A 21,235-nucleotide genomic window follows, 5' to 3' on the forward strand; every position below is an offset into this window, starting at 1 on the left:
TTTAACCTAAATACAAAATAATGACCTAAAATATGACGCACGCCCTTAAACGTCTTGCTCAGGCAGACTCGCGTGATGACATTCCACGTCGAGCTTATGCCACAACTGGCATGATGTCCCTTGGCCATTGGTCCCCTCTTAGTCCTGTACTCTCTGGCATTGGCAAGAGCATGTCCAAACTGAGATGTCCGAGAGTGTATCTACTTGCACCTTTCAATAATAACTCACCCAAATAGCGTGAAATTTCCAGCTTTTTACATCGCTGTTAGCTGTGTTTTTATTAACATATTATTAAACATATTTATGTAATTTGAATAACTTAAGAATATTTTTGATTTTGAATACAGTATTTAAGCATACTTATACAAGTAATCGGTAAGCCAAAATAAAACCAATCCAACTTTTCTCTGGCATAGCCAAGGGCATGTCCCAACTGAGATATCCGAGAGTGTATCTACTTGTACCTTTCAACAATAACTCACCAAATAGCGTGAAAATTTCCAGCTTTTTACATTTCTGTTAGCTGTATTCTTATTACCATATTATTAAACATCTTTATGTAATTTGAATAACTTAAGAATATTTTTGATTTTGAATACAGTATTTAAGCATACTTGTACAAGTATTCTGTAAGCCAAAATAAAACCAAACAACCGAACATTTAATTAATTTTTTTTTTTTTTAGACTTTCAGTAGAGGATCCTGCTCGGAGTGGTGGGAGGTTCGCTGCTGTAGTGTCGACGGAAGCAACGCTAAGTAGTTGTAACTGACTCGCACTTGTGGGGACGTAGAACGCGAAAGGCTGTGTGTTGTGCTGTGTTGTCGGCATCTCGACGCAAACTGAGCGAGTGCGCTAGCAGCACCAGATGTCGCGCCACCAGGTAGACACCTCACGGCAACAAAGTGAACCAGCATAGCACAGCTTCTTTCACCGCGGGGGTGAACAAAAAAAAATATTGATATTTCTTTTTTACATTTTCGGCGAAATTGTGTCTTCATTTATGTAAAAGCTATAGCCATGTGAATTGGAATTATCGTTTTAGAAACACTTTCCGGTGCCAAATATCAAAGACTATCGGTCTAGAAACAGTGGATTTAAAAAACACAGTGAAACATTATTTTCAAATCAAAGTAAGCAATAACTAACATGTTACATCAAACGTTAACATAGAAAGCCGTCGCATAGGTGTTCTATTCAGTTTGTTACGTTAACTCTACAGACTGGCCTTGTTTCTGCGTTTATTACGTGAAGCTGTTAACTTATGAGAAACAATGAAAAATAATAACTAATAGTTACTGTTACGTTAACTCTACAGATTGGCCTTGTTTCTGCGTTTATTACGCGAAGCTGTTAACTTATGAGAAACAAGGATAAATAATAACTAATAGTTCTGTAACATTGCAACCTAAATATCTGAAATGATGTAACCGTGTATTTCAAATCATTTATTTAAAAAAAAAAAATCAAAATACCTTCCTTCCTTGCGACAATATTCGAGCTAAGAAATGTCTTTTTGAATCAAAAGTTAATAAAGGCAAGGCTTGGACGGCATTTCTCTACACGCACAGCACAGTAAAAAAAAGTGCCTTGAGGGGAAATTGTGAGGTGGGGAGAGGAGGCGGGTTTCAACGTGAGAAATAATTCTCTGTTACGGGACATCTCGCACGGGTTTTACTTCTAATACGAGCAAAATATCCCGCGACTGGAAGAGGGAGAAGAACGGGGTATTTTCGGCGTGAGATATGGGTTTTTTTTTTCTCTCTCTGTTGTGGCGTTGCGTCGGGAGAAAGTTCACCTTCCCCCCACCCCTCCCCGTTCCTCGGTCTGTGGGATGTGGACGTGTTGAGAAGAGCCTGCCCCGCCGACCCGCCGACATAACTCAAAACCACCAGAGGTTGGCGAGGGGAGGGTGGGAGTAGCGCCCAGCCACGGCCGCCAACCGCGGAGTAATAAGTTTCCCTCTGGCGCTGAAATATGGTTGGCTGGAGAGGGCATCCCCCCCCCCCCCCCCACACGTCTGTGGACGGGCCCAGCGGGGTCCACGGTAGCGGTGACCTCCGTATCCATCAGGCATTGCGGTCCGCTACTGTCTGTCCACGGGAGCCCCATCCCTCACCCCCCTCCCCCTTCTCTTCTACCCCCTGGCGCGACGCTGAAACACCCCTGATTTCCGTTTACAACGGTTTCCCGGACACACTCCGGGTGAACGCTGGAATGGCCGATCCATCCTCCAGTTTCTGAAGTCCTCGTCAAAGGGACGTAAATACCAAATAAATATCTACCTCGGCATTAATGTTGAATTTCATTTAATTTTTTTTTCCCCCTAGTTTCAGAGGTTGTGAAGAAATATTTCTAAATCGGTACCTACTGCAGAAGTTGAAGAACGCAGGGAATGAACCTTTAGCGAGTGAATTTGACGCTAATAACCTGATAACGTGTGGGTTGTTACAAAATGTTGGCAGAAGTTTTTTTTTTTTTTTTTTTTTTCGAAGAAACGTTATATTTCATCTGTGGTAACTGCAGCAAAATTAAATATATTAAAACGTGGCAACATAGGCCCCGCTATCTTAGATTTATTAAATTTTTGGTAAAATTTTTTTTTAATATCTAGTGCAATCATGGGCACTATAAAGCATATGATGTTCTTTCGCGCTTTTATTGTCTGTTATTGATAGTTCTGCTGGAGGCCGCCATCTTAAAATCCACATTTTTGTTTGTTTTTGTTTTTCTCCTAGAGAACGCCAGCATCACGCTCTCGTGCACGTAAGGTCGATGTTTCGTTACCTGCCAATGTTTTTTTTATACAAAATACATTGAAACAGACGCCGGAACGTAACCGTCGCCTGGGGAGGACAAGTCCGATTATTTCCTGTAAACGGCTTCAGTTGCAGTGATAGTTGAACCAAGCCACGACTGTTGCCTTCGACAAGGACATGAAGATAGGCACTGTGGTTTGTTAAGCCGTATGGTTAAATGTGGTGGGGTTTAATCCGCTTTTAAGTCGGGGTTTAGGGCACCCTGTATACCCGCGGAGAACCAGCACGGTGAGAGACTAGGCGCTCGGATCAATGGGCGGCATGACTACCTATCCGTGCTTTCCAATTTTATTTTTTGACGTGACAACGTCCAATAAATCGATGAACGCCGGCTGCACGCACGAAAAGGTGTCCCGTTACGCACATTATCACGTTACGCGGTGTCCCGTTACGCACATTATCACGTTACGCGGTGTCCCGTTACGCTCATTGTACGCTTGCGCGGCATCCATCTCTCTTCCACTCGATTGGAACAACCATCGAATTTACTTTTTCGAGGCACATTAAACTTGAAACACTCCCATTCGTTTCCTACTTTTCCTATCATCGTCCTATCCTTAACAGAATAACACAGATTGGAAGAAGTTAAATAGCAAACATGTATAAAAGTTAAAGTTAAAATAATCTCTTCGTTAAAGTAATAAACATATTTGAATTAATGAGTGCAAATAAAAGTAAATTTATCAATTAAATTCCAGATTTAATTTCACTCCTTCTTTGCATCCATACAAAATATTGATAATTCAATAAAAATGATTCAATTTTATTCATAAAAGTATGCAATCATTTCATCAATGTTTTGTTATGACGTTGTCACGTTAAACTATCGTCCGTAAACCGATTTTACAAACAGCCAATTTTTTCCCCTAGAATTATATATATATATTAGTTTGTGCCATCCAAAACTTGTTTGTATGGTGCCAAACAAAGATATCTTCGCTGACAAATTAAGTGCAGGGTGAGTCTTCCTAAAAGAAACCCCCATTGTATAAACGCGTGAAAAGAATGAGTGATCGATTGAATCCAGTACTGTACAGCGTGACAATAACATACCTAGTTACGGCGTTGGAAACGTCTTGCCCTCTAGGCAAGTTGTTGTCACACAGTACTGTAGTTACTCAATCACTCATTCTTCTTCACGCATGTGCCACGGGACCTCTTAAAAGACTCACTCTGTGTGTATGTGTGTGTGTGTTGGTGTGTGTGTAATGAAAAGGGTGTATGTAAAAGTTATACACTGCAATGAGATTATATAAGTTTTTTAGGGGCTTATGGTTAAAGACAAAATTATGCCTTAGTATTATATATATTAATTCTTATTCAAACATATTTATTTATTAAAGAACTCATTAGAATTTTATGATTTCTGATATGGTTCTTATTTTATATATACGTGGCGTGTCCGGAAATACTCATGAAAAAAAAATATTTTATTGAAAGTTTTAGTTTACTACAAATATACATCACATTTTCACATAGTCGCCATTCAATTCCAAGCACTTTTCGCAACGCTCTGCCAGTTTATTTAACCCCTCTGCATAGAAGTTTGCCGCCTGCAAATTAAACCAGTTGACAATCGTTAATTTGTACTTTTTGCTGTAATTGTTGACTCATGATTCATTAAGTCAACCAAAATGAAGCCCTTTTCGTCCCAAAAAACGGTAGCCATTACTGTTCGACTCTAGTACGGAGATTGCTTAAACCATTCCCGGAGATGTTTACCAAGCGCCTGTACTCAGGCTACACGCACTGCGTATTCGAAGTCCATGATGCCTTATGGCTAGGGACCGGAAAAATTCGCGGGTTCAATGACCTGCAGGATGAACTCCATAGTTCTACGTACACTCGGTCAAATGTCACCCACTATTGGCTGCTGTGTTTTGAGACGTCCCAACGTAGCAGCCTGTGATTCGATACAGCTTTGGCCGGGTGTTTCTAATTGGCCCAGAGTCATCCAGGTGAGTTGTGAGCCAATAGCAGAGGCAGCACTGAAGTATAACTATTTGTATTTTAGCCTATCGCGAAATAATTTAGCGAATTTTTCCGGTCTCTACTTATGGCCGAAGCGTCCGTTGCGTGTCAAGTGGCGTAGCGTGAGGGCTGGGTTGAGCTCCCGCCGCTATAGACTGTCCCACGCTTAGCTTGCAGTGCGGGGCTAATGGCGCTCGCTGGTTGCCACGTTCATACTACCCGCTGAACATTTTAAAATATTATTTTGTGTGACATCAATAACTATATTAAGTTTTAATATTTTTAATAACTGCTGTTTATTAATTTTTTTCACAGTATTATCACCACTGTGTGCATTCTAAAATATTAAAAAAATATATCAAATCTAAACACCAACTATTATTTCACAGTAGAAATTATTTGTTATAGTTGGTCACTTCTAATAATAAGGCATCCTATTTATTATAGACAACAGTCAAACAGAACCAAAAATTTTAATATTAAACTGCATAAAAATATTTGTTGACAACATCGGTTACTAGTTTTATCGTCTTTCAGTTACGTTTGCTCAGAAGTTAGAATTTAATATTATCACGATGAAATACAACAAGAAAAACGTTTTTCCGAAATTCTCATTCGAAATTTCCCTTTTAAAGATTGCAATTTTTCAGATACATTTTAAAGATGCTCACTACATTTTGTGTGCTCTGTGGCGTACGTCCTTCAACAGAGCAGCGCTAATGACAGAAATCTAGCATTGGGAAGACGCGCACTGCAAACTGAGTAGGGTAAAGTAAGGTAATTTCGTGATAAAATTAATTTTTCGCTAATAAATATTGTTTTATTCAAGAATTACTGTCGTATTTGGGCAAAATTGTTTAACATTTGTGTAATACTAACATTATAAGTAATATACTTACCATTATATACATCTTTTCAACACAAAATTTAATTTCAAATTTTAAATGATATGACAGGTAATTTCGTGATATGGGTATCTAATTTCGTGATAGGGGTTAGGCAATTTCGTGATACAATAACAATACAAATATTTTCAAACAAATACCAACTATAATAACAAATAATATAATTTTAACTTGTAACATGCATTCTAATTGCTGTTTTCTTCATTTCATCATAAAAAAATGTTCAAATAACCTTCGAAAAATTAGATTTAGTCTAGTTTATTTAGATGCTTACCTCGCTCAACTCACTTTCAGCATTAGCACAATTATCACACATGAAAACTAGTTCCCCAGAATCAGCAGGTTGGCACTCTTCGTGATAAGGCATCAAGCAATAACAGCATTGTACCCATTTAGCGCCATTTCTTATTTGAACGTCTCTGAAATAACTGTTCCCGCACATACCACAGATCCAATCTTCATCAAGAATTTGGACTTCCTTTGATTTTGTCTTGCATTCGCGAAGTTCTGGACCAGATATGGACGGTTCTAATGTTGGTGTTGAAGCTTTTGAAGTTGATGGGACAATCTTGGAAGTTGATGGAACAGCCTTGGAAGTTGATGGAACAGCCTTGGAAGTTGATGGGACAATCTTGGAAGTTGATGGGACAGCCTTGGAAGTTGATGGGACAATCTTGGAAGTTGATGGAACAGCCTTGGAAGTTGATGGGACAATCTTGGAAGTTGATGGGTCAGCCTTGGAAGTTGATGGTGTAGCCTTAGTAGTTGATGGGACAGCCTTGGAAGTTGATGGGGTAGCCTTAGTAGTTGATGGGACAGCCTTGGACGTTGATGGGGTAGCCTTTGTGGTTGATAAGATATCCTTCGATGATGACATTACAGGATTCGATGTTGGTAGGGCAGCATCTAAAGTTGAAGTGGCAGGTCTCAATGATGCGTATTTTATTGACCCCAAGATGGTAATTTATCTTACTGGAGTAAGGCATCTTGCACTTGAGTCTCGCTTTTTCTTTCCTTTGTTAATGAGGGTGTCTTTTGACATTGATGGCAGGACCAAGATCTTGTCAGCTACCAATATCTGATCCTTTTCCGGCTGTTCTTGAGGTAGAGGCTTGTTCGTTAGTTTGGAGGGTTCAAAAGTTTCCTTAGGAATAGCACACTTGTTGAATGGATAAATTCCCGTTTTCTTGAAAGAATTTGTAATGTTCTTAGTACAGAAGCTCTCAATAAAGGCAGTATTCATAATCGTATGAAAATTTGTTCTATTTGGTTTTTCCATTGGATTTTCCTTCATGTAGGAGTTAAGACGTTGACCCCAATGCGATTTTAGGGATTTGTAAACTCCTACATCTAGCGGTTGCAAAAAATGAGTTGTATGGGCTGGGAAAGTAAATAAGAAAATCTGATTTTCTTTCGCAAACGAAATAACTTCAGGGTTAATATGCGATGCGTGTGAATCCATGAAGAGGATGACTGGTCGAGCAGGAGGAATGGAGGCTACAAATAACTGGAACCATTCAAAGAACAGATCACTGGTAATCCACCATTTTGGAGACAACTTCACTATTGCATTAGGCAAACAATCTCTCTTTAGGTTATCGTTCCACCTGACAACTTTGAAAATAATCATAGGCGGAATCCATGTCCCATTTGCGCACACACATCCCAAAAGTGTATGTGATTCTCCCCTGTCTGCATAAACTCTCTTATAAACATATCGCTTTCCCACTGCTGTTACAACTTTGTTTGCTTTCACGACATACGAAAGACCTGTTTCGTTACAGTTCCAAAGCCTATCAGGTGCTTCTTTGATATCCAATCGGTCCAGTAATTCCTCTAATTTAATATAAAAATCCCAAATGATTTCTTCATTTGCCATAGAAGCCCTGTATGCTGCAAGGTTTTCTGGAGCTCTTAATGAGAGGTTGTACCTACTCTTGAAATTTGTCCACCACCATTTGCTAGCACTTTCACTGTCGGAATTTAATAAATTTTCACGGCCGGCACTTTTTGCGAGTTCATATGCTACTTTCCTTACTGTAGAAACAGTTAAACCAAATCCTAACTCTTGCATCTCTATGATGTAATTATACAGACTAATTTCTAGGTTTGAAGTGAGAGCGAATGGTCTTCCTAGTTTTGGCAGAGGTTCATTTCTGTTTTCACAGGGGATATTTTTTAGATAGTCTCTTAGTGTACTCCATGGCGCACCCATTTCCTTGGAGGCTTTATAAAGTGAACAATTTTGTTGTTTAACTAATTCAGCAGCTGCAATTAACTGTCTGGAGTCATATTTGCTGTATTTACTTCTTGCTTTATTCATCATTCAACTGAAAAATAAAAAAAGAGCCAATGTATTTTTGTGATAGCATATAGGTAATTTCGTGATATAGGTAATTTCGTGATATAGGTAATTTCGTGATATAGGTAATTTCGTGACACACTATAATTAGCTTTCTAAGTGAAACTAAGTTATTGTAAACTTAATTTACAACACAAACTCTCATAATGATTTTGTTCTAACAAGCTTAGAAAACTTACAAGATCAATTCATATTAAAGGCTTTGAAAATTTATCTTTAGCAAGGACAAAAATGCTAAGAAACGCCATGAACAACATAAGCAATAACAACTGTATGCAGAAGTGCAAAATCATAAAATTATTCACACTGTAAGAGGTTTATATTCTCTACAAAACTGTGTATTAAATGCTAACATACCATGTACATGGATCCTTTTATGAATATTCGAAGTTAAACCTGCAAAAGAGTACTCATATTTAACGAAACTTTGCTCACTTTTACGAAAACTTTTGTTTTGTGACGTTGACGCATTCCAAGACATGAACGATACATACCACACTATTTAGCGGAGAACGCTGAAACTACCAGACCAAAATGCAGCTCCAAAAAACCGCTGGTATTTTCGTTACAAACGTCATAAAAAATGTCACGAAATTACCTGTGTCACGAAATTACCTTACTTTACCCTACGTGACACGCTGTGGACTCGGCCTATTGACCTACGTACTTCCGTGTAGCCGGCTCAGCGCGGGCCCTTCCTTCTCCCCCCCCCCCCCCCCCCTTCTGACCTGGACGGTGTCGTCTCCGCCGCTAATTGGCTCGCAGCAACCCTGGAGGGGCCGGCGCAAAGCCCTTGTAATTACGTCACCGACAGCGCGGGCCGGCGCCTCGGCTTACCGGGACACTGGGACAGGTGCAGCGCTCTCGCGGCGAGTCGGAGAACCACTTCGCGCTGCGTCACTTTGTGGGTGCTCGGGCAAGACGTCAAATAATTAACAACTTGTGGCTCTAATGTTAACTATAGTGCAGTTTAAAAAAAAATTGGCTGTCTGTAAAGTCGTTTACGGACGATAGTTTAACGTGACAACATCTTAACAAAACATTGATGAAATGATTGCATACTTCTATGAATAAAATTGAATCATTTTTATTGAATTATCACTATTTCGTATGGATACCAAGAAGGAGTGAAATTAAATCTACAATTTAATTGATAAATTTACTTTTATTTGCACTCATTAATTCAAATATGTTTATTACTTTAACGAAGAGATTATTTTAACTATTACTTTTATACACGTTTGCTATTTAACTTCTTCCAATCTGTGTTATTCTGTTAAGGATAGTACGATGATAGGAAAAGTAGGAAACGAACGGGAGTGTTTCAAGTTTAATGTGCCTCGAAAAAGTCAAATCGATGGTTGTTCCAATCGAGTGGAAGAGAGATAGATGCGGCGCAAGCGTACAATGAGCGTAACGGGACAATGTGCGTTACGGGACATTTTTTGTGCGTGCAGCCGGCGTTCATCTATTTATTAGACGTTGTCACGTCAAAAAAAGTGAGCGAGTGTTTCATTACTCGCCAGAGATATGCAGCATCTAACCTCGGTAACGAGCAGATTCGTGTGTTCTCGTTGAAAATACACTCTAGTACGAAACTCGGACTTGTAATTTATAGATATAATCCTCTAAAATAAATCCGAGCCTGATAAATAACCCTGCTTGTTAACATTAAAAATCATATTACCTAAGTATAAAATGGTCAATTATATATATATTTTTTAATTTTGCTGTTTTTTCTTAGTCCATAAAATATTGTTGAAATACAGTATTATTACTCACAGTTGTAGTCTTCTTAAAAAATATACTCAATGCTAAAAAAGCAATTATTATATCACAGTCGCAATTCAATTACTATTAATACGAAGGTATTGTCAAAAAAATTTATATTAAAAGAAAATAAGAATCTTTGTTGCCAATTATCGTCACAAACCTAGCCCTTTCTTTCAGTTACGTCTTCTTAGAAGTAAAAAAAAAAAAAAAAAAAAAAAATATCGAATAATAGTGAAATACATCAAATTTTTAATGTTTCGAAAAAATTTAAAAAAGAAATTACGTTACGTTGTATTTTTGTGCTGTCATCATTTGTGGGGAGTTTTTCGTTCTGTTAGTCCATTTTTCTTGGTTTTTCTTTATTTGTTGACCCTATTCCTGTTGTGGATTATTGTGTGGCGTTAAATCCTGACAACAGCAATTTTTTGCTTAATTTGTGTTTTTTGTCATTTTTGTTGTTTTTTTTTTTTTTGTAGTTTTCTTCTACAGACATACATGTGCTAAGCAATGGCGTATGTCCAAAAGCCTACATCAAGTAATAAATAAACTTGCGTGGTGAATGACTCCTACTCGGCCGGAACGAGGACAGCGCTACAGGCGGCGGGAAGAGAGTGGGGGGGTGGATGCTTGTTGGAGTGAGACAGCGGTCGGGTGTCGAACTCGCGGTCTCAGGGCCGAGAGCCGCGCGACAAGCACGACGCCCTAGCGAGCACACGTCTGCCCGGAGGATCGGATCCTCTCCGGGACACTGCAAGCCACGAGGCAGTTCCATCCGCGGCGAATCGCATGGGTGTTCCCCCCCACCCACCACCCCCACCCTTCTGGACGGGTCTGAAAAATTCTCTTCCCCCACCCACCCAACCCTTCATTTTCTTTTCTCCTGTTGAATATGAATTCCCGAGGAAGGAGCGGGCATTATTTCTCGCCGCAGCGAGAATGGTGGGAGGACGGGCTAGACTTCAGTTCCTCGCTATTGTCATGTAAAATTCGTGTTCAGCGGGTGGAGGAGGAGGTGGGAAGGGGGGGGGGGGGAGTCTGTGTGGAGCAGATAGGTGCTTTTTTTAAAAAAAAAAAAAAAGCTAGCCGCTCGTCCCGACGCCAGGGGTGTACACTTTGGGTACCGTTCTTCCCAAGCAGTACTGCCTTAACGTGGTTCTCATCGGTTCGTGGAAACGTCCGCCACGGTTCCCGTCTGGGTTCCCCCACTCGACCCCTTTTTTCGGCTCCAGGGCCCCCGTGCCGTTGCTTTTCATTTGTGTTTATGTTTTGAAGTTATACTTCTTTAGGCGCGCATCACTGTAACACAAAATTAACAAATTGAAGCTGCCCGCTAAACCGATCATTAAGTCTCGAAAAAAAAAGCTACCAACAAAATAGAAATAGAACCACTATTAGTCGCGAATGTTGGCACGCTCGTCGCCTCTGATCACTGTTTTCATATATATAATATTTATCCACATGTTTCTAGTTTCTACATTCACAACACGTGTTTTAGTTTCATACAAGTGCGAATTATATATGTGCTAATATATTATATTTAGTATTGATTTTTTTTAATATTTTGATTAATATTATTTACTATTCGTAAATATTAGTAAAAAAATTGTGCTTATATACTTTTTCAAGTGCTCCAATATAATTGAGGTTAACTATCCTTATGTATTATTATTGATATAAATTAAAAATTTATTGTTTAATATAATTAATACTAAATATTATTAAATTATTAATATGAATTATTTATTATTGGTTATTTAATATTTACAAAATAAAGAAATAAATTTAATAAACATTTAATAAAAAAAATGTGCTATAAAAATTAAAATCGAACATCAAATTAAAATATTAATTTTTAATATTTATTATTAAATTGAATAAATAATAAATACTTATAAAAATAAATGAACAAATTAAATGAAAACTTTTTGATAAAAATGAAAAGTGAGTATTAAATTAAGAAAATAATAAATATTTTAAAAATTAATAAACTTTAGTTAAAATTTTGAATTTATTATTAAATGAATTTATTTTCTTTTAAAATATTAAATAATCAATAATAAATATTTAAAATTAAGAATCTTATAATATTTAGTACAAATTATGTCATATATTTATTATTCTCTAAATTTTATTTATTTAATTTTTCAAATTTAAACTGAACTTTATTGACTGTTTTGACTATATTTTTCCAGCCCTTTTATTATTTTATTGTAATTAATTATTTCCATGCAATTAAAAACTATTTTTTAATGATGCCAAAGAAGTATAACTTCTCACGCGCGTACATAAGTACACGCACCCATTTTTTTAGTCTGTCTAGTGTTCTGTTGAAAATACGAACATTGTAGGAAAAGAAAAATGATTTTTTTAAATTATCTTGTAACTTAATGTGCTCGTCAATATCAATTACAATTCATAATTTCGTAAAAAAAATTCAAAGATTTTATTGTCATGTATAATAATAAAAGCGGTTCCACCGGAAATTTGATCGTGATCATCTATAAAACGGACATGAGGATTTTCTTAATTGAATTAGCAAATCGTAAGTTACAGGTTTGGTCAATAATGTTGTTTGAAAGAGTAAGTTTTTTAATTTTTTTCCCGGGCCTCAACAAAAGCCCAGGGCCCTGCAAAGTCTAGTCACTACTGCTGCCTCGTGCCTACTGAACCGTCTTGTCTCAGACATACATATTTAAATATGTACTTATACATTTTTCATATTTATGGGATGTCAGGACGGTAAGTTATTGATGTATGAAACACAATCGCTGATAATTTCACTAACTTTACGAACTCTTCAACCAATAATGGATCCCAAACCTAATAACTTGTAACGAGGAGGGTATCGTATCTCCAGATATTTTTGACAATCTTAAAAGTAAGTTTAAGGCGAACCTTATTAATAGTGGAAAAATTACTTGATGGTAAAGCTTAAAATGTTACTTGCCCGTGTGAAGCAAACTAAAATAACTGAAACAGAAACGGATCAAAAACTACACTGTAACTTTTTTTTTGTAAATGAAACAGCAACATTCGTGTTAAATTTGTACATTTACATGAAAACAACTGTGTCACTATGAAATAGTGTTTGCAGTAATGCTGGGTTAAGATTTTCCCCCGGGAATTTATGCTTTGTGTTGTTCCAATACCTCCACCACTTAAAATATAAAATTCTGCGCCAATTTTCGTAAGAAATATTCAGTTTTATCTCGAGAAAAAAAAACGTATTACATGTATGCAAAAATAATTATACAAATGTATTGTACAAAGTTACAATATATTTCTTGTAGCATTACAAAACTACTTATTTACAAGTGGTTTACAAAGGGATCTTTTATAAACGTGAAGGAAGTTATTGTATGTGTTCCTGCGGCGTACTAAAAACCTTGGTGGCTATAGTGCGAAAGAATCGCTTTGTGGCTGTTGCAAAGGCCAGCTCAGAATAAGAACACCAGAGAACCTCTCCGTCTGACCTCTTTCGGGTTCATTCCCAATTCTTTATTTCCTCTTCTTTTCGCTCTCAGTAATCGCTACGAGGATTGCCTTTCAGACTCTCTTCAGTTCTCTTTATCTCTCCCTCTCTTTGTAGCTCCAAGTAGCCTTCGCATTTATGAACTTTCGTAACACTTTTTTCTTTTCTTTTTGTCTGAACTCTTTCCCAATCCTTCGATCCTGCTCCTTCACTGATGGTTTTTGGCAGCTCCCTTGCGCCTTTCAGTAGTCCCGTTAACTTCGGCATGAGATTTGGCATCGCCGTTACAATCAAACCAGCGCGAGTCCACAGAAAGTGTCTCAGCAGTCATGCCCGTTTCGTGTTCGGTGCTGTGAGGTCAGAGTAAAACCTTTGAATATATATACTTGAGGGGGGGGGGGGGGGTAATCACAGCGGGCGACAGTGCTGCGCTCTAGCGTGTAAATAACAACCTAAGACGATACAGGGCGTCACGGCAGCGCACTGCAGCGGTGATGTTCCCAAGCTGCTCATCATACGCTCCTGAAAAACGTAGAGTAAATCTTATCCACTCGCGACTTCTATACAGTATATATATTCAAAGGTAAAACACAAGAGGGTTCGGAGGGAGTGGTACACTTGGATTTCGCGTGGACACGAAAAATAACAATGATTCCTTTTTTTGCATCACCTCCTTCAATGACCTTCAAATGAACAGCTCTTTCTTTCCGAATTAAAAAAAAACTGAGTACGTACACGTGATAGAAGTGAAACTTTCTTTATCAATTCAGACCTCGACTCGTAAGTGTTCTCTTTATATTTCTTTGGCTTCAGAAACATTTCAAAATAATGTTTCACGAAACGTTGCATTAAAATTCGGCCTTGAAATTGCAATTGAAATTTTAAAATTTTACTCTCATGTAGCCCAAAAAAGTTTCACTTCAAATTGTATGGATGACTGAAGTAGTTTGACTTCTGGGTTGTAACCACGTTAAAAACGAAAATTTCACCGACATTTCGGTCGACCTTGCACTCACCATCTTCAGGGTAGCAGTTACCTAACTAGAACCGAGGATCCAAGCACCTCCAGACAATGGCCGCATAAAGCCTGCGATCCTTATTAACATGGATGACTATGCCGACCACACGCGTATACGTATATACACGCTTAAGCATGCGAACATTTTCCTTTTTGTGTTCAGTACTGGGTGTTGTGTGTTTTCTGTACCTCCGTACTGCGGAAGGCAACTGTAAACCCTCGTAGAATCATCTGACCTAGTATTTTTTAGTCACTTAAATGATATTTTCTGTAATATTATTTTTTTTATTCTCTTTAGAAGTTAATGAAACCAAAGACAAAAAAAATTGTAAAAATATTTGTCTGTAATTTTTTTTCCTTTTATACATCTAACGCGAGTATATTTTGAAGTAAAAAATTTTCATCTTAAAGCCTTGCATAATGTACTGTATGTCATTACCCTCGATCAACTACAAATAAAAGACGTATTAAGATTTTAAAAAAAATACTTTCCCTTTCTCATTTCAGTTTCTTGTTCATTTTGTATTATTTCAATCGTCCTTTTTTTTTAAATAAAATTTTTGCCCTAGTACTGTTTTATTTTTGGGATAAAGGTTAGAAATAGAATGAAATTATATAATTCTACGCAGTTAAGTGATGAATAAATTTTCTACAATTGTAGGTCTTAACTTAGTTCAAATTACAAATTTGGGTTGTGTGTAACCCACAAACCAAGTTGATTCCAATAATAGCCTAAAGAGCGTTTAAAGGTTAGTTAATTTATAAGATTGAATTTTAATTTTTTATATTTTTACTAAACCTTTTTGGAATATTTTTAGTTACAATTTTATTTCTAAATTATTATATAAATGTGTTATTATCCTATAAAATAAAATTATAATTGTATTTATTTTATAGCCATGGAGTATGATGTCGACTAGACTATTAGTACACAGTGACTCACACATTCGAGGTTTGATTAACGAATGGACTGAGGGGGTTAAATAGTTACGCACTGTTTATAGCGTGTCGTGCTCGAATGTCAGCTCCACGAGGAGAGATGTTGTTAGTAAATGAAACTATACGTCGGCGCCCTTGTTCCATCGTTGAGGCCTCTGCCCCTGCGCCGGCCGCGACCCCCTGTCCCGCCGAGCGCGTCCGTGCTGCGGGTTGCGTGTCGGACCGCCATCAGGCGCCGAGCCAGCGCGGCCCTGCACCACTCCAGCGCGGTGATAGCCTATTCATTACCCTGGGGTCCGCCTCGCCGGTGTTTAAATAACGCCCCGAGTGCCAAGCGGGGACGCGGCGTAACTGCAGGGCGTCCTCGGCTGTAACAGCTCATTTCCCTTCCGAGAGCTTCCTGCTTCCAACCCCCCTAACTTTCTGCCACAGCCCACTGCAACCCCTGAACTTCCTCTCCAACTCGGCAATTTCACCAATCATTCTTATTATGAATTGCTGGCTCTCGGGGAAAATGTTCAGAAGGCTCCAGATTTCATTTCAGTCTTGGGTTATCCACGTAAACGCGTCCCTTAATGTTGTTTGTGGTTTTTTAATGTGTTTAAAATAATGTAGCTCTTTCAGCAACTTTTTTTTTTCAAGTTGCATTTCAGGTTTAGGTATCTTTTCGCGCAGTAGCCTACACTGCATACTTATTTTTTTACAACACTGCAAACGTTTGTTTATTCTTCCTAGCCTGTTCCCTTAAAACATATTTTTTTTTTGTAAAATAAAATTTAAAAAATATATATGTGAGCGAGTATTTTAATACTCGCCAGACATGTGTAACATCTAAACCCGGTAACGAACAAATTAATGTGTTTTCATGTTGCAAATACGCTTATAATACGAAACACGGACACGAAATTTAACTTAGAATTCTTTAAAATAATGCCAAACTTCATATATATATATATATATATATATATATATATATATATATATATATATACTAAGATTGTGTTTTCAATTACATTTCTTGATGCGAATCACACGTAGAATTAGCTTCCGGAGCAGCTACGTTGACTATTAGTCATTTATTCCTTATGCAGACCGACATTATCAACTATATAATGAAACGGTTCCGATAAAAGCAAAAAAAGCCATCTGTGGCGATTGGCGCAAACCAAAGTTCACAAAGCCAAAGGGAAAGTTTATAGTAATAAATGTTTAATTAGTTTTAACACAGTGGGCAGTAGTTTAGTAAAATTCCTTATCAAAAAATCAGGTTTGGTATTTTTTCCAAGTATTTTTTGCTTTTATCAGAGCCGTTTTATTATTTATTTTAAAATTTCGGTCTGCTAACAAAATTATTAAATAATCGACGTAGCTGGTGCGGCAGCGAATTTTAGCGGCGAGTTCGAAAACTACGTGTGAACGGCGTCCAGAAATATGTAGTTGACTGAACAATTTGCGTATATTTATCTCGCTCGGCATTATTTAAAAGGATTTCGAGTCCGAGTTTCGTACCATAAGTCTATTTGTGACACGAGAACACGCGAATTTGCACGTTACCGAGGTTTGATGTTACGTATCTCTGGCGAGTGCTGAACGACTCGCTCGCAATTTTATTTTATTTTTATTTCGGTCTGGTGCGCCGTTTATTTGGGGTTCGTCGGGCGTGCTTCGCGCCCTGCTCCCCCCCCCCCCCCCCCCTCCTCCGTGCGGCGTGCTCATGTTGGCTGCATGTCCTCGGGAGAGGCGGCTCTGCGCTGCGGGAAGCCTAAGATGTACATCAAGTTCTGTCCCTGCCCGAACACGCCACGAATATTCACCTTCGGCCAACCTCGGGTTTATTTATATATATATATATATATTTCTCTGTTTATTTTAATGTAGCCATACTAACCTAACTAACCGTCCATAGTGTTCTAAAGTGTTTTAATGTAGCTAACCTAACCGACCACTTTTAATATTTGAATTAATTTTTTCCTGCGCAAAAACCAAAAAAAAAAATCCCGAGGTTGGCCGAAGGTGAATATTCGGGCGTGTTCGGGCAGGGACAGAACTTGATGGACATCTTAGGCTTCTCTCTGCGCTGCAGGCGTCCAGCTGTCGAGGTGTTTACTGTTTACAAATACCTGCCGGACCAATCACAGCACCTTTCCCTTTTTGCGCTGGTATACTGCCTTTTCTAGTAGTCATCTAGTGCGAATTGAACGGAAGTCGATGAACAAAGATGGCAGCAATAAAAAAATCCCGTATGTAGTCACTTCCGTAAACATTAGGGGCCACACCAAAACATACTGGTGTGCCAAATGTAAATTTATGATAATTAAACTACCCTGGAATATATTTGGTAAACTAAAATAGACATATTAAAAAGTAATCACAAGTTTTAAAATACCTAATAAAACTGGAATTACAATTATTATAATACATATTCTCTTTTCGAATTACCAAGGGGCTTCGTGGCACAGCGGTAGAGCCGCGCTTGGAAGTTTCAAGGGGCGTGGTTCAAAACACGTCACTGGATTTTTTTTAACAACATAATAATTTCATATAATATAGTTCAATCAGCTCGATAAAGTTAAAGTTTGTTTATAGGAATTATTTACAGATTGATTTCAGTCGTTCAAGCAAAATAAAATATACAAACATATACCTACTTTGTGTTTTAATGTGTGTTTTTATAATGTTTCAGGTTAATATTTTAGTAATGTCATAGAAGTATCACCTCTAACGTGTGCGAAAACTTTATAGTATTAACTTTTTAGTGAATTTTAACAAGATTGACAGTATTTTAATAAACGTTTTGTCGAAAATCAGGTCCAAATCCGGGATTTAGAATTTTTTTCAAGTCTTTTTTCGCTTTTATCGGAGCCGTTTATAATAAGTAGTTTAAAATTGCCATCTTATTCGTGCTGCAATCCGCGCGTGATATTAGGAAGTCATGTTTACGATTCAGGCAGTGAATTGTAGCTGCGAGCGCAGAAAGTACGTGTGTTTCGCGTCCAGCAATTATCTTACTTATTTATTAGTATATTTATGACACTGCATTATTTTAAAGAATTTTACGTTAAATTTAGTAAACCAAATAGCATAGACGTTTACAACACCTAAGTAGGGTTTTGCCTTTTTTTCTTTTAAAATTTTCTGTAGGTTAAGAGGCTTTACATTTTCAGTTTATTTATACTAGCGTTATAAAATCGTAGAATTGTCTAGTGTTAAACAACAGGAAATAACAATCAAGTACTTTAACTTCGGATCTAGTGACTCTGTTCCTTAACATCTCTACCCTGAGGTACATAGGAGTGTGTGAACGATTGCACTCCCGTACACTACTCCCCAGCCAATCAAAGTACAACTCCACCTTCCTCTTCCTGGGTGGGGGGGGGGGGGGGGTAGGCCCCTCTCGAGTTCAGCACAGGGCAGTGCCAGGGTGTGAGGGTAATGGTCCTAGGGCATTCTGTCCTAGGGTGCCCCAAATAGTTGGGTGGTCCTGTGGTTCTGCGGTCCTAAATGGCACTTAGGCATCTTTTTTTTTATAGCAAAATCCATGGGGCCCCTTCCTTATTACTCATTACGATTGGTCTGTGTAAACAGGTGATCTCAATACAATGCATTTTTATATAACATTTTTAATTTATTTTTGGTTAAAATGGAACAACTTAGGTAAAAGTCTGTAGTTACCGACATGTAAATTTAACCACACCAACCCTACTTTACTTCTCGACTTGGCCCCCCTCCTCACTTTTTTTTTACAGATCTTTATGAAGAAATATTTCGAAAATGGGATCATAGAAGTAAAGTTGAGGTACACATTACCCAGCTGGTGAAAAGCATACAATTAACTTCCAGTGAGGGATTATATTAGTCACGCCGAAATTTGTATATTGAATATTTCTCAAAGTTTTCAGAAAAGCCATTTAACACGTAAAATATATCTGGCGTAAAATTAACATTAAAACGTTATTTGCAATGCATTTATAGTGAAACATTAGTAAACAAAATGGCAGTAGGGTGATAGCATGAAAATGCAGAGTGATTAAGACCAGGGTGTCCACAGTTAGTACTTTCGTACTAGATCTAGTACTTTTATAACTTTTTTAGTGGTCTAGTACAGATCTAGTACATTTTTTCTTTAATATAATAATATTATAGTAACTCCAATATGTTTTATTATTAAGCGTAATTATTTTTAAAAACTATGGAATGTATGTGTGTGTGGTGTGATATATTTAAGTTAGAGCATTGCAATGTCATAATAACTTCCTAAATTATTAAAAACCATAACAAATTGTAATTTAGTACTTCTTTTTTTTTTCAAATCTAGTACTTTTTTCTCGCCTAAGTTGGTACGAAATAATTTTTCCTTGTGCACACCTTGATTAAGACCATTGTACCTTCTTCAGTCCCTGTGCAGTGAGTGACTTAGCGGTCGCGCTGAAGTTCTGCCGCGCCGCTTGTCGCAGGTGATCCTCGTGCCGCACTCGCACAACGACCCCGGCTGGCTGAAGACGTACGAGAGCTACTACCACTACCAGACCAGGAACATCCTCAACAACATGGTGGACAAGCTGCAGGCCTTCCCCAACATGACCTTCATCTGGTCCGAGGTCTCCTTCTTCGCGCAGTGGTGGGAGAGGTAAATAACCCGTCCGCGCGCTCTGCTCCAGTGCAGTGTCGACGCGCACTTGTCTCTTGTGTCCGAATAACCCGAGTCTGGGAAGGGTCGAATCCTCCAGTGTCGACTCACAGGAGAGTGGTTGGGAAGTTTTCACAGACCAGAGAGCCAAACGCCCGATCGTGCATCTTCGGGTTTTTTTTTTTTTTTGTTCATTGTAACTCATGATAACTAATGGTCAATTAGGTCAGGTTAGCTACATTATAAATACTTTAAAACATTGTGGACGGTTGATTTGGTTAGGATAGCTACATTAAAGATATGAGATAGAACGGGAAAAAAAAAAAGCGAGAATGAACTTCGGGTAACTTCGGGTGTGGCTCTCTCGTCTGTGAAATGAAGGCTTCCCAGAATTGTTGATAGAGATGATTGAGAAGTTAAAAGAGGTAGAGATAGATCCCGCGTTGTGCATGGGAAGACAAAAACCCCTGGTTAACGTTTGACCCTGGTGGGCGAGTTAATGAACAGCATGTCCCTCCTTACGTGCACTTTCAAACTAAGTTTCTGGATTGTTGAATCGTTTAAATGGTTTACAGTGACTGAACATTCTCCTACCGAGCTGTTTCTCGCTGGTAAATAAAGGTATTTACTGGGAATCTCTGCTTGAGATTGGATATGATACTGCGAAAATCAGTTAAAAACAGCTGCTGAATCAATGATTTTCTGTCACTATAATAAACTTGTAGAAATTCGCATATTTAAGTGGGGAAATTTCAACAGATTTCCAATCAATTTTATATGATTTGGAGCAGTTTACGCTATTTCAAATTTATTTCGCAGTTGGGTTTAAAGTATTTTGAGATAAGTTCGATTGGACTTAAGGGGTAAGACCTACCTGGAACAAATATTTCATTTATTTTTATATAAATCAGGCTTTATGTCTCGTCAACAATTAGAGGCAGTATCATTCAACAACACAGATCAGGGATATTAGGACAGTAATCGGCCATAGTGCTTTATGTTAAAAAAAAAACATCCCAGGTTTGGCCATGAGAAACATAAATCAAGATGGCTGATACCTAGTATCCTAACTCGCATTCTCTCGAATGTTAGTCTAGTAGTCTAGTGTCATCATTTCGCCACCCAACTTCTTACGTAGGTACTTAAAAGTTCCGTTGTGCGTTTGAGGCTCAGGAGCTCAGCTGGCGGTAAGAGCGACAACTCCACGCGCATCTAGTGCCCCTTCACCTCTAATGGCCAGTTGCATCATATTCCTCTCTCCTATCTTTGAATATTTATACTGTATAGAAGTCGCGAGTGGATAGGATTTACTCTACGTTTTTCAAAAGCGTATGATGAGCAGCTTGGGAAC

General features: G+C 38.1%; 1 protein-coding gene across 1 annotated transcript in view; it reads left to right on the forward strand.

Annotated features, from left to right (window-relative positions):
• LOC134534901 (alpha-mannosidase 2-like) overlaps positions 1 to 21,235 on the forward strand; it is a 387,654-nt gene that overhangs the window by 347,508 nt on the left and 18,911 nt on the right. The window contains exon 3 of the mRNA XM_063373582.1: positions 19,712 to 19,884. Within this exon, the coding sequence (XP_063229652.1) occupies positions 19,712 to 19,884 (173 nt within the window). The remainder of the gene's footprint in view (positions 1 to 19,711; positions 19,885 to 21,235) is intronic.

The sequence above is a fragment of the Bacillus rossius genome, chromosome 8, assembly GCF_032445375.1.
Source record: "Bacillus rossius redtenbacheri isolate Brsri chromosome 8, Brsri_v3, whole genome shotgun sequence".
Lineage (NCBI taxonomy): Eukaryota > Metazoa > Arthropoda > Insecta > Phasmatodea > Bacillidae > Bacillus > Bacillus rossius.